The 13,606-nt window shown below is 35.2% G+C and overlaps 1 protein-coding gene across 1 annotated transcript in view; it reads right to left on the bottom strand.

Moving 5' to 3' along the window:
- The window catches only part of LOC142350517 (uncharacterized), a 129,063-nt gene that overhangs the window by 111,244 nt on the left and 4,213 nt on the right, over positions 1-13,606 (bottom strand). Inside the window, exon 2 of the mRNA XM_075402367.1 lies at positions 4,253-4,436. Coding sequence (XP_075258482.1) covers positions 4,253-4,436 — 184 coding nt within the window. The remainder of the gene's footprint in view (positions 1-4,252; positions 4,437-13,606) is intronic.

The raw sequence follows: 13,606 nt of genomic DNA, 5'->3' as shown, positions 1-13,606 counted from the left end.
ATTTCAAAAAATTTATAGATTTTAAAAAACCAATGAAAGTCATTCGAACAATCACAAAATTTTAAACCTCGATATCTGATTGGAGGAAACGAAATTCAAAGAATCTATTTATCTTTATATTCTACGTTTTACGGGCTCTATAGTGATAAGAGTGACATTTTCTCTTCGATGAATATTTAGATCGGCCAAAATTGATTTAACATGATCATATAGTTCCCCACTCTAAAGTGAGTGGGAACAGTGTCCCAAATAAACTAGCTCTAGTTCCCCTGGTCGAGATGTCAGAGCCATTTCAAAGCTAATGTGCAAAAATTATGTAAGAAATGCACTGAATGCGCTGGATTGCGCTGAAGTGTGCTGAAAGTGTGACTTTTCAATCTTTTCAGCGCAAAAATCTTTCATAAAACTGCGCTGAAATGCGCTGAAACTTGGCAAATTCGCATACAAAATTCGGCGTTTTTCGTAGGTAATTTTAGTGGATTTCAGAGCTTTTTAGCTCTGATTCTTGAAGTTGGTACCATTAAAATTTGTCGGAAATTAGCTATTGACATTTTGTAAGAATTGAGCTGAAAATGAGTAATAAAAACGCTGAATTTTCAGTGCAATTCTTACCGCGTTTCTCACACAATTGTCCAATAAAATAAAATCAAATGAAATGGGAAAGATTTGGGAAACGCTGGCGCAGCAAATTAAGAGTGGAAACGTCACAAGAAAGCTCAGTCGACTCATTTTTGAAAAAAATAAGGTTTTCAGCTCATTTCTAGCAAAAGTTCAGCGCAGTTCAGAGCATTTCAACATTATTAGGTAAGGTTTTTGCGCTGAATTTTCTTAAATAATTTTAGGGAAAATGTTCAATCCGGGTATCAAATTACTAACTAAATGAGGCAATATGCAAAGTCACTTATAAAGAGAAAAGACCATTGATCATCTTCTGAATTCAGAAAGCCAAGAAATTTCAGAAATCTATTTCTAAAAAGAGACCTCTCATGTGCATAGAGACAAACTATTCTTGAGGAAAAACATTATAAATCTTTGCAGTATTCAACATTATAGTTGGCAAAGGCACTGAAAGCAACACTAAATTAATGCGTTTTGAAAGAAATGACAGATATCTAAGGTAGAAGTGAGAGTTTCACAGTAAAACAAAAAGTGTCTGAAATGCAGGAAGTCAGAGGTTCAAACTTTTGGCTAGGAAGTTCTTTTGTGAAGAACTCCGGTGAATGGGTTGAAAATTGCTGCGCTGAAAAGCACAAATTTATGAAAACAACTGCTAAAAACTTCAATTATTACAAAAAAAATCACAGTTTTAACGCATTCGTCATATGTAGAGTTGGTGAAAAAAAAATTTGCTCACGCTGTTGATTGCATTTCTTGTTGTTAAAACCTCGACCCACCTAGTTTGAGGTCGCGTTAGAAAATGGTCTCTGATCAGAACGCCCAGACAAGTGTGACCTCTGATGAGACCGTCCCAGACCGAAGTGATCTCTGATCAGACTAGTGTGCATTCGAAGTGCGCTCAAAGCCGCCGCTGATCAGATGAATTTCAAACAGAAATGACCTCTGCTAAGACAAGTATCTGACCATTGTCCATACGAATTTCAAAGTATTATCCTTACCAAAGTGCGCTCGAAATGTTGTCCCAGACCATTTTATCAAATGCCTAGATTTTATGCATGGACCATCACATGCATGGATTAATTTTTGACCATCAATCAGGTCTTTCAGACTACGTTTTCGATTTGACGTTAAAAAACTGACATCGTCAGCAAAGAGGCTTAGCGTTGTTTTCATTGCTTAATTTCAAGATCATTAACATAAACCCGAGAAAGGAGACGGACAGTGTAGTTTTTCACTGTCATTAAAGACAGGTCTCATCTGCCCACTATTGCGGCATTATTTTTTCTACATTTAATGCTTTGTTAAACAAAAGGTAAGTTTTTTCCAAATTTTGAAGTCCCGCCTTCTTCGATAGACAATTACGTGAAAAGTGTAGATTTGCATGAGTTGGAAGATTATATGCAAACGCACATTACCGAGTCTCTTTTGTACATATAGTCGCATTTATTCGCCAAATCAGGGCTCAAAAGCAGTATCAACTAGTAGGTTCTTTTCACTAAAAAATGACAAGGAGTGAATGAATTGTGATTACAAAGAATATAGGAGGTTGAAAACATTTCTCTTAACTGGTTTGACACACAGAAAAATCCATTTTTGCTTATTGTTTTTCCAAAAAAGTGAAATTTTACCGGATCATAGAGATTCTTGAAGGAAACCAAATTGAGATCCCTGTCTACAAGTAATATGTAGGTTGTATTGCAAAAAGAATGATTGGCCTGATGGTCCTAGAAAAAAGTAAGTTTCTCATATCCGCTCTTATCCGTTTTTTCGCTTTTTATATTTTCAAAAGAGGAATGAAAATATATAGGATCTTAGAGTGCTTAAAATCGAAGAATGTAGATTGTAATGTGCTATTTCTTGGCTGAGTTTTGATTTATTATGCTTTGTTTTGTTTGGAGAAGAGTTTGAGCCTGGTTTTTTACCTAGCGCTCTTCCCAAGATCTTCTATAGTTGTTTGTCTCTAACTCCACCGTAGCCGGTCCCCAAGCTGGGTTGAGAGTAGGAGGAGGGGAACACACCAAAAACATACGGGAAAATCTCAAAATATTGTTCGTTAGTTCAACTGTTGATTTTCCGACAGTCCGACAGTATTTAGACTATTTTACCTATGTTTAGCTCTCGAAACGTCAATGAACAGACTATTGTGCGTTCGAAACGTCCTCTGATCAGACTAGCGTGCGTAAGAAACGTTCTCTGATCAGCGTGCGCTCGAAATTGTCTCTGATCAGACCAGTGTGCGCTCAAACTTCATCTGATCAGACCGTCCCAGACCAAAGTGACCTCTGATAAGCCAAGTCCCAGACAGTTGTCCAGACTAAAGTACGCTCGAAGCTTTTTCCAGACCATGTAATTTGAGCGCACCGAGAACATGCGTGCACTCGAAGATCGTCTGATCAGAGGTAACTTCGGTCTGGCCACCTCGAACTGGGCGGCATACACACAAGTACAAAAAAGGAAGCACGAACACAACCGTAAAAGAACAATAAAGACCTTTCTAATTCCTAAAGTTCATTAATTGCGCTCGGATGGAGTCATACATTTATTATAAGCCATCAACGTTTGTCTGATTGTTAAATTTGACTACCCAGGTAGAGGTCCAGACCCCAATATTCTTCTGATCAGACTTTTCAGACCCAAATAACCTCTGATCAGACTTTCCAGACAAAGAGGGTTTCTGATCAGACTTTTCAGACCGAAGGCGTTCTGATCAGACCATCTTCAGACCATGGCCCAGACTGAAATTCAGACCATTGCCCAGACCTTAATCAGAATATGTTCAGACTCAAGTGCGCTCGAAGAGGTTATGATCAGACCCAGTTGCGCTCAAAGCCTTTATGGTCAGACCCAGTTGCGCTTGCAGCCACTTATGATCAGACTGAAGCGCGCTCCGAACCAGTTCTGGTCAGACTCAAGTGCGCTCGAAATAGTCTGATCAGAGAAAAATTTACTCATGAACAAATCTCGTAACTTTGCTATAATATATTCATTTCATAAAAACTGATGTTTGCAATATTTAATTCATCTAAGGAAATAATTATAAAAATATTGCTAAAGAAAGCGAAACCCAACTGTTGAGAACAAATTTTATTTCGTAAACCGTTTAGTTTACGTTTCTGACTCAATGGATGAGTTTAGTCAGCTTTCCATAAGAAACACCGTGGTCTCCAGTTAATCAAAATTTCCTCTGAAGGGGACAGGCCTTTGCTATCGGCTGGACTCCTTTTTTCTGGTCAGAGCTATCGGACTTTAGATGAGTCTCTGATCAGAACGCTGCTTTATTGTTGCCTCATGGCAGAGCCAACATCTCTCAGTGAAAAAACAAAAAATGAAAAAAAAGGCCCTTGAAATGGTCCCTGATCAGACCCAATTGCGTTCAAAAACATTTCTGATCAGACCCAATTGCGCTCGAACCGTTTATGATCAGTCTCAAGTGCGCTCGAATCCGCCTATGATCAGACTTTGAGACCAGAATTACCTCTGATCAGACCATTTCCAGATCATCATCCAGACTGTATTGCGCTCGAACTTCCGTCCAGACCATGTAATTTCGGTCTGGGAACACACGGGTGTGCGCTCGACTGGGTCTGATCATAAGTCAATTTGGGTCTGGACCTCAACCTGGGCAGTGACTTACAGGGTTGTCAAACAGGACCCAGGTGATTTTGCTTGTGCCAGAAGTCATGGGTGCGAGAGGGGGTGGAGTCACTCTTCTACTTTGATAGGTTCTGTGAGGTTTAGATCCTCTGCTGTGGAAGTTCATGATTAATCTTGTACAAGTTCCAACCACAGCAGACGGCACATCAAACTGGACATGGTGGCTGAAACAGGTAATTTTTTTTAGCAACTTGCAAACATTCTTTTTTTGTTCATCTCCATTTTCAAAGTTTTTGACATCTGGATTGCATTTCCAGCCTTCAAAATTATTATAGAATTATTATATTTGCATAAAAATGAAGCCGATGCTGATTTTCATTTATCCGTAGAGGTTTCACTATGAAATAAAAATTTGATAGAAACTTAAACAGTTTCACAAAAGTTTTGCAAAAAAAACACTCCGAGGCCTAATACGCACTGGTTTAGGCCTCTTATAACCCCTTAAACTCGTTTTATAAGCGTTATTTTTCAACATACTCCTAGACCGATAAATGTTTGCAATAACCAGTGCAACTTTTCACGGTAAAAATGGAACTTTCCCGGTAGTTTTCCCGATAGTTTTCCTTAATTTCCCGGCGGGAAAAAACCAGGAATTCTACCGGGAATGCCATTTAATGAATTTCTCAACATCGTGACCGAGATTACCAGGAACTACGTCAGGAAAATACCAAGAAATTCGGGAATCATAGCAGTCTCTGCTCTTTCCTGTCAATCCTGGTAATTTCCTGACAGGAATTGGCATTTTTAGCGGGAAATACCAGGAATGGTAATTTTCCCGGTTTTCCCAACAGGATTTACCGGGAATCGTCGCACTGGGTATTACGTAAGATCAACTGCAACTATTGTTGAAAAATGGAAAGGTTTACCCCAAATTAATTCTTCCAGTCTGTGGTGAATAGAAATTATGTAATATCAAAAAACGCGCGCTTATTAAAGACACACACAGTACGCTTAATTATGTAAATTCAACTCCAAAACACGCATATTTATATAAGATCACCGCAAAAAAAAACAAAGCATGCATATGTACCGTAAACACCAAAAGCTGCAAAAAAGATATTAAATTTCCGCGCTGAAACCTAGCGTAGATCCTGCACAGTCTCAATGATTAGACCGCTGTCTTTGAACTCAAATCATTGTCCTCCTGCAAGCTTGTCGCTTCTCCCATCACTGTTTCACCATATCTCAGGTTCAGTAAGATCAGTATACGTTCACAGTTAGAATGCAACACCATGTATCTTACATTCTGATGAATACGGTGAAATTATTGAATTCGTTCATTTTTTAGTTCCAAAACATCTTTAAGCTAAAGCCGAGGAAATTTACGTTCCGATCCCCATCCGAGGTTCAGGCGCGCGACCTTAGACCGCTCTGATCAGACCATTTCCCAGACTTTGCCCTCTTATCAGATCATCGCGCGACCCAAAAGACCTCTGATCAGACGATCGTGCGACCCCAATACTTTGTGCGACTCTGGTGCGACCCAAAATTTTGTGCGACTGTAGTGCGACCAACGCGCCCTCTGATCAGACCATTCCTGAATATGTTTTGTAATCGTTGTCAATTGTTTAAATTTTTCAATTCAAACCTATACACTACACAACTTAAGTTTAGTATTTTAGTATATCTTGTTAAGGTTAGGACAAAACTAACTGATAAAAATATAAACAGAAAGTCATTTTGAAGTGCCTCATCTTTCTTTTGAGTCATCAAAGACAGTGATAAAGAACTGCAGTCAAATAAATATAGTCAGTTAATGCTCTGTGGTCAGATTTTGGTCTCTGTCCAGACTTCTGTCCAGACTTCTGTCCAGACTTTGGTCTCTGATCAGAACGAAGTGCGACCATTGTCCAAACTTTCGTGCGACCTATGATGAGACTAGAGTTCAACTTTGCCCTCCGATCAGTCCGTAGTTCGACCATTGTCCATACCAGTTCCCAGACTTTGCCCTCTGATCAGCCGTAGTGCGACCATTGTCCAGACCATCTTGCGACTCAAGCGTTTCCCAGACAATGTTTTTTGGGTCGTGCCACACCATCAGTGTGCGATCCAAATGGTCCAATCAGAGAAGTCTAGGGTCGCGCACCTAAACCTGGGCATGCGCAGATCATCACGATGCATCGAAATACGTCTCAGATTCTCACGTCCAGACTTTAGGCGTGTTTTTAACGTAAAAAGTGCAATTATCTCAAGATCGACCATAGAAACGCTTATTTACTCAACATCGAAGTTAATCATTTATATAAGTGCAAAAAAACTAACATTTATATAAAATTCGAATAACCATGCAAGATCTTCGAAAAAAAATTATTTCAGCGTTTAAAAATATTTACAATTACTTTATTTAAACGAAAAAAGAAGCTGATTTTTAATTATTTGTAAAAGATTAGCTACTTAAAAAATGATATTGACTTAAAGGAATTCACAAAAAAACTCCGAGGCCAAAAATGCACTGGTTTTCTGCGCCCTAGGCAAAGATGCTGCAACCTATAATGTCTTCAACCTATACACCATTGAAATTGTTTTATAAGCCTTTTGGTACGACATATCACTAGACCAAAAAATATCTGCAATGTAACGTAAAATCATTTGCAACAATTGTTGAAAAATTACAAGTTTACCTTAAAATTTGTTTTTCCATTCTATGTTGAGAGAAAATTATGTAAGCATCAAAATTTGCCTGATAAGTTGTTAAAAGGTTTCTTTGTTCAGTAATGTGTCAGAAAACGTGTGCTATATAGGCAAATCAAAAGTACCTTAAGAGACGAGAGAAGTTTGACTAGAGGGGTATTTTTGGAGACATTTTGCGTCAAAACCAGACCAAATTTGAAAAAGTTCAAAATGTGGTGCTTTTTACGGTAAAAATTTTTAAAAAATTTTTTTTCTAAATTTTAAATTATGTAAAATTATGATAGTTTGCAAAAGGTTAGGAATCGGGTTATATTAAATGTTGTTTAGAGATAATTTTTGCCAAAAATTTTGTTTTTTTTTGAGAAAAAATGGGTCGGAATAGTTAACATGGAGTTTCCGTTAACATAGTTTTCTGTTTTCTGACGAAACAAAAGTGAGACAATTGGTGTTTTAGTGGTACAAAAGCAGAGTAAAAGAGATTTTCTTTGTTGAAACAAATGTTTCAAGTAGGTTTTGTCATATAACAGCTTGCTGCAATCAGTAATGTTGACTAACTTTAATTTTAGAGATGAATTTTGCCTACACTTTTGTATTTTTCGATTTGAAAAGGTCAAATTTGAGCAACAATTGTTGATGCTTGAGGTATGAAGGTGGATTAAAACAGTTTTCAAGAGTTAGAATGGAGTTGACAAGACAATTTTTTTTGTTTTCTGATGAAAAAAAATTGGAAAATTGGTGTACCGAATATAGAACAAATGAGATTCTCAAGGTTGAGACAAAATATTCAAAAAAGTTTTTTCATATAACAGGTTGTTGAAATAAGTAATGTTAACTAACCTTAATTTTAGTGATTTTTTGGTTACATTTTTGTGTTTTTTTATTTTAAAAAGTCAAAATTGAGCAACAATTGGTGATGCTCGAGGCAAGAATGTGGAATAAAATAGTTTTCTATGGTTAAAATGAAGTTGAAGAGACAGTTTGCCTGTTTTTATTAATCAAAGTGAGACAAATACTGTTTTTGGGGGTAAGAATACAGGATAAAATGGGTTTTCGCAGGTGAAACATTTTCAAGGAGGTTTTGTCAGACAAAAGCTTTGTGAAGAAATGATATTGACCAACCTTAATTTTAGCTTAACCTACATTTTTGTATTTTCTGATTTAAAAATTTCTAAATTGAGCAACAACTGTTGATGCGCGAGGTCAGAATGTGAATTGAATTAGTTTTCGTCAGATAAGGTGGAGTTGACACGAAAATTTTTGAGGTTTTTATAATAAAAAGAGAGACAAAAGGTGTTTCTCGAGGTAGAAATGTAGAAAAAATAGATTTTCATATTTGAAACAAAATTTATAAAAGCGTTTTGTCAGTAAGCAGCTTGGTGAAACAAATGATGTTGACTAAAAGGGTGTTGAATATATATTGTTTTCAATACACATTTGTGTTTTTATTTGAAAATACCTATACTTTTTCAATCAGTTTAAAAAAGGACAAAGTCCGCTTAAATAGATGCTGCCATTTTGATAAGTGTTTAGCGCTGAATGTCGTTTTGATTATTCATGATGATATTGCTAGTGGAAAGTTTGAGAAGATAACAATAAAACATTGCTTTAGCTTTTTTGTCGACGTATTGCACATTTTTGTTTCTACAAAGACCTCCCAGGATTGCTAATATATAACTTCAAAACAAGTTGGACAAAATTCGGTTGATTAAACCATAAAATTGACTAAGCTTGATTTTGGGTTCTATTTTTGGTATAATACTGTTACAAAAAACTGAACTTGAAAAAAACTGAAGTAACAAAAGTGCCTCAAATAGTTTTATTGGTATTGCTTTTTCTTGTCAATTCAATTCAAAATGAGCTGCAATCTTAAAATTTGCTTAAGGTTGTTAAAACCGGACAAAGTGTGCCATTTCAACGACGGAGTCAAAGGAATGACTGAAAAATTCTCCTTCCAAGTTAACAGTGACTTTTACCACGGAAAAAATGTTCTAAAAAAGTCAGCTTTACAATAAAAAAATTTAAAATCAATCAAACATTATTAACTAACTTTAATCTTAGCAATAGTTTTGACTACATTCTTATATTTTTCGATGAAAAAAGCAGAAAACTGAACAAAAATTGGTAATTCTCGATGAAAGATTGTGAAACAAAGAAAATTATTGTTAGTTAAAAGGGAGTTAACTACACAGTTTTTTTGATTTTTTTTTTAAAAAAAGCATGATAATGGTTGCTTATTGGGAGCAAATATAGAATAAAAAAAATTCATAGTTGAAACAAAATTTTGATGGAAGTCTTGTCAGATAACAGCTGGGCAAAGCAAGTAATGTTGACTAACCTGAATTTTAGCGTTATTTTCTTCCTATAATTTTGTTTTTATTTTAATTTAAAAATATCAAAACTGAGCAAACATTGTCGTTGATACGAAAATTTTTGAGGTTTTTTTTATAAAAAGAGAACCAAATGTCGTTTCTCGGGGTAGGAATGTAGAACAAAAATAGACTTTTGTAGTTGAATTAAAGGATATACAAGGATTATTATTACAAGATTTTTTGTCAGTTATTAGCTTGGTAAAACACATAACATTGACTAAGTGGTCGTTGAATATATGTCTTTTTCGATATTTTTTTTGTTTTTTTTTGCCTTTTTAATTCAAAATATCAAAACCTTTTACATGAAAAGTTTTAAAGGACACTGTCCGCTTTAATTCATGCTGTCGTTTTGAACAGGGTTGTGAGCTCAAAGTCGTTTCAATTTTTTGTGTTAATAATGTGGGTAATTGTATGATAAAAAAACAAAGAAAGTTTTTGAAATTTGTGCCAACGTAATTCACTTTTTTTTTTCTAATAAAAACCTCTTTGTCTTGTTAAGGTATGACCTCAATATATGTTGGACAAAACTCGGTTCAAGCAACCGTGGAATCGGCGGCTCAGCTAGAGTTTTAGTTCTTTTTTTTAGCATATTTCTTCAACCGAGAAGCTAAAACTGAAGCAGTAAAAATTTTTCTCAAATAGTTTTTATTGGTGTTGTTTTTTATTGTCAATTCAACTCAAAATGAAATGCATTCTAAAAATTGCTTGAGGCTGTTTAAACCAGTTGAAGTGTGTTTGTTTTTTCGACAGAAACGAAGGCATGACTGATTAAGTTTTTTCTCAAGTAAAAACTGTTTTTACCACGACAAAACTGATGTTTTTTCCTTGGAGTTTGATGCTTGAAATAAACAAAGTGATCTGAGAATAAATTGTGAAGTAGTCTTCAAATACGAAAGTAATCTCTACAAAAGATTATCACACAAACAAGCAACAAAGAAGATCAGCAAATTTGTAATTTTGAGTTAGTTGTCACAATTGAGATCGATTATTCAACACGCGCTTTGGATCAAAACACTTGCTTACGGTTAGAGTCGCAAGGCTCTCGCTGCTCGAAACATCAATTGGTTTACTTTCAGGTTTACATGAATAGTTGACGTTGACAGTGGCCTGTGTTGGTGGTCCACTACTTTCTCTGGGCTCTCAAAAACTGTTTTCATTTTCAAAAACATTTCGACTGGTTCAAGATCCCTTCAATAGCCTTCCCGATTTTCATACATCGGAAACTCTCCCACCTCATAATCGTTAAAAAAAGTTTTGTACCCCATCCTCCAATGCACACGGAGCTATTACAAACTCTCTGACATGAGACATCACAAAAACCAGCATGTATTGAGCTCCTGTCAGTGCTTTTTTGGGATATTTCTGAAACCGAAATAACTGAATAAAATCGAAAACAAAAACAGGCGTTGCCATATAAATTTTTTTTAATCCACTCAATTAACTGATTATCTCTGCATTGACAACAGTCTGTTTTCAAATGCTAGAGGAGACATTTGAACTAATTTAGTTGGTTGTGGAGAGATTTTGTGAAACAATCAATCAAAGTTATCTGTTGATAGACTGTTGTAACAGTTCTGCTAACTTATGCACGAAGCAGAGCAACTGAAATTTTAGGCCTTTAAGCAGAAACTAGGAATTCGGTAATTAGTTGATCCTGAGGCGTGTTCAATCACTTCGCTCCGTTGTATTCAGTTCAGTTTGTGTTGTAAAATATTTTTTTAGTTAACTATTACACAAAGTGTTATATCACTCCCGTCCTTGTATTTTTTTAAACTTCAGGTTAGTTCTCACTTTAATTTTTCCAACATCTTTATTCTAGCTCAGTTGCAAAAAAGCATCAATTTTTATCACTTTCCTGTCTAGAGCAAGGAATTTTTATAGTAAACTGCTTAAAATACCAAACATCTTTGATATGAAGAAAACGGACTAAATCAAATTTTTTAATATATTTTTATGGCTGGGTTACATCTTTGTTTTAACATGTGTTCTTGCAAAGTGTTCCTTTTTTCATAGAGTGAATTTAGTTAAACTGATACTTCACACAAAGTTTAATTACAATCCTGTGTTTAAAAATTGTCAAATAAAATGTGATTTTTAGTCCTTTTACGTTGCTTAGTTACTTTTTACATACTTCCCCAAAACATTTTATGTCAACAGTAATGAACATTATAGCGTATTTTCAGCGTCCTGTGTCTACATCTTTGTGTTTTCTTTGTGTTTGCCTACAGTCGTGCTGTTTTAACTAGAAATAGGGATACTTACAAACAGGACTGGCGTTTGCAGGGAGCTTTCTTCTAAAGTCGCCTTATCTTGAAGTGTTTTCAAGGGGTTTTACTCATGTATCATCATTGCTTCATAATAGCATACTTAATAAAATCGTGCTGTTCTTTGTCTCATGGTAAACACTTTTTCCCGACGCAATCAATAAAAATATTTTATTGCTACAAATCATTTTAATGCGCATAAATGCTAGTGACAAAGCAGTATGAGTCTCAAAGAACCCATTCTTAGCAGAAACTGTTTAAACAAAATCCACGAAAATTATAAAACTTTTTCATCAAACTACCCAACAACAGTGTAAATTTGAATTGCCTAATGGCTACCAGTGAAAATTTTTTGTGAATTTAGAGGTTTTGATTTTGAACTAGCTCTACGGTGTTTTGATTTTAAAAATTGAGGCCCTACGGTGATAATATTTGAATAGATGACACTTCAATAGATAAATACTTGAAATTTTCAGAAATTTTACTTTTGCACTCTACCTTAAATGAGGCAAGGCTTTCAAATACGAAAAATTTTACCCAGGACTTTGTTTTACTTTAATGCCTCTGTGGAAAAGTAACAATTATTTGAGCGGTCATACTTGAGTACTTCAAAATTTTTCTCGTTTATTGCAATATTTATCGCTAATCGGTTGTGTTAGAGGTTGAAGGATTCGTCACAAAAAAAATCTTTTTAAATTAATTTGGAATTTGTAGCAATGACTATCTTCACTGTTTGTCATGTTTACCACCAAAGGTATAGTGAATTCACAATGCAAAAAAGCAATAGTTTAGTTGCTTGACTAGAGACTTGCAAGTTGTTGAATTGGAAAGAGAAAACTATTCATATTGTTCCTTGTTACACAATTATGTCAAAACATTCTTGAGAAAACCCTGCCTAAAATTCTGCGCTATGGGAGAAGGGAAAGTAAATTTTAAGTCAGAGTTGCTAGACTACTATAATATTGCAACTGGTTAACCTTTGAGAGAGGTATTGACGGAAGTGGAAGCAACCCGGTAACAGAGTGCAACAAAGTGCGCCATGGGATACGGAACTCTATTTCAAATTCCAAAGACAAAATCATAAAAAAACAAAAAACTTTTTTGTATAGAAGTGTTAAATTCATGCTGACTGAGGTAGAATTTTGTTCATTCAATTATCTTATATATTATATTGTATCTTTTCTTTATCGGAGAATGCCAAACACCCAACCCAGAATCTGTCCTCCAAAAATCTTACTAATGTCGAGCCACCTTGTTGAAGAACAGATTAACAAAAAGGATATCTTACTGCAAAAAGAAAATTCAAATCGTAGTCAAGAAAAAACGATTGCAAAAGACTTTCCAAACTAAAAGTTATATGACAAATCTGAGAGAATCTCTGAGTTCCTCTATTTTCTCATGAAAGACATTCTAACTAATTTCAATTGCTTTGAGTTTGTTTATGTAAAGTGATTTTTGTTCTATGCATCAAAGTTTTGGAGAGGTGAAGAAGAAAACAGTCGATCAATTTGATGCTGTTGTAAAAAAGTGTTTTAAAAAAATGAGCATCAAATCTTCATTGAAATTATTTTGGAGGCAAACAACTTTGCCACGGCCAAGAAATGACACTTTTGTGCAAGTCGTTGTTGTAATACTGGTAATATCACTTTGTATTGTTCATTTAATTGTGGTAAGAACTAATTGCGAATAATGTCCAGTTTGGGTATCCCTGATTTCAAGTTTAGTAGGATACCTTTTTATCAAATCCAAGGCTACGATGAAAATTATATCTCTTCATTATAACGTCTTCATGGCTGCTGCATAGCGTGGTTAGGGCAAAACAATTGTTATTGTTCTTCGGTAAATTGGACGTTACATGTTGAGTGAAATCGTTTTAGACGAAAATTAACCTCATTGATCTTTTATATGGGGAAAGGCAAAAAATAGATCAAACTGGAGCAAAAAGAGGGTGTTATTCTTAAAAAATATGGCATTTTAAATTTTCTGGATGTCCTTGCAAACTTTCAAGTTTGAAAAAAAAATTATAAAGACGAAAAATTTGTTAAGTTAGAAAAATTATGGGGTCGCGAG

The sequence above is a fragment of the Convolutriloba macropyga genome, chromosome 12 (genome assembly GCF_964194025.1).
Source record: "Convolutriloba macropyga chromosome 12, txConMacr16.3, whole genome shotgun sequence".
NCBI classification, from domain to species: domain Eukaryota; kingdom Metazoa; phylum Xenacoelomorpha; order Acoela; family Convolutidae; genus Convolutriloba; species Convolutriloba macropyga.
The sequence above is the reverse complement of the archived record's forward strand: the minus strand, read 5'-3'. Positions and strand labels throughout refer to the sequence as shown.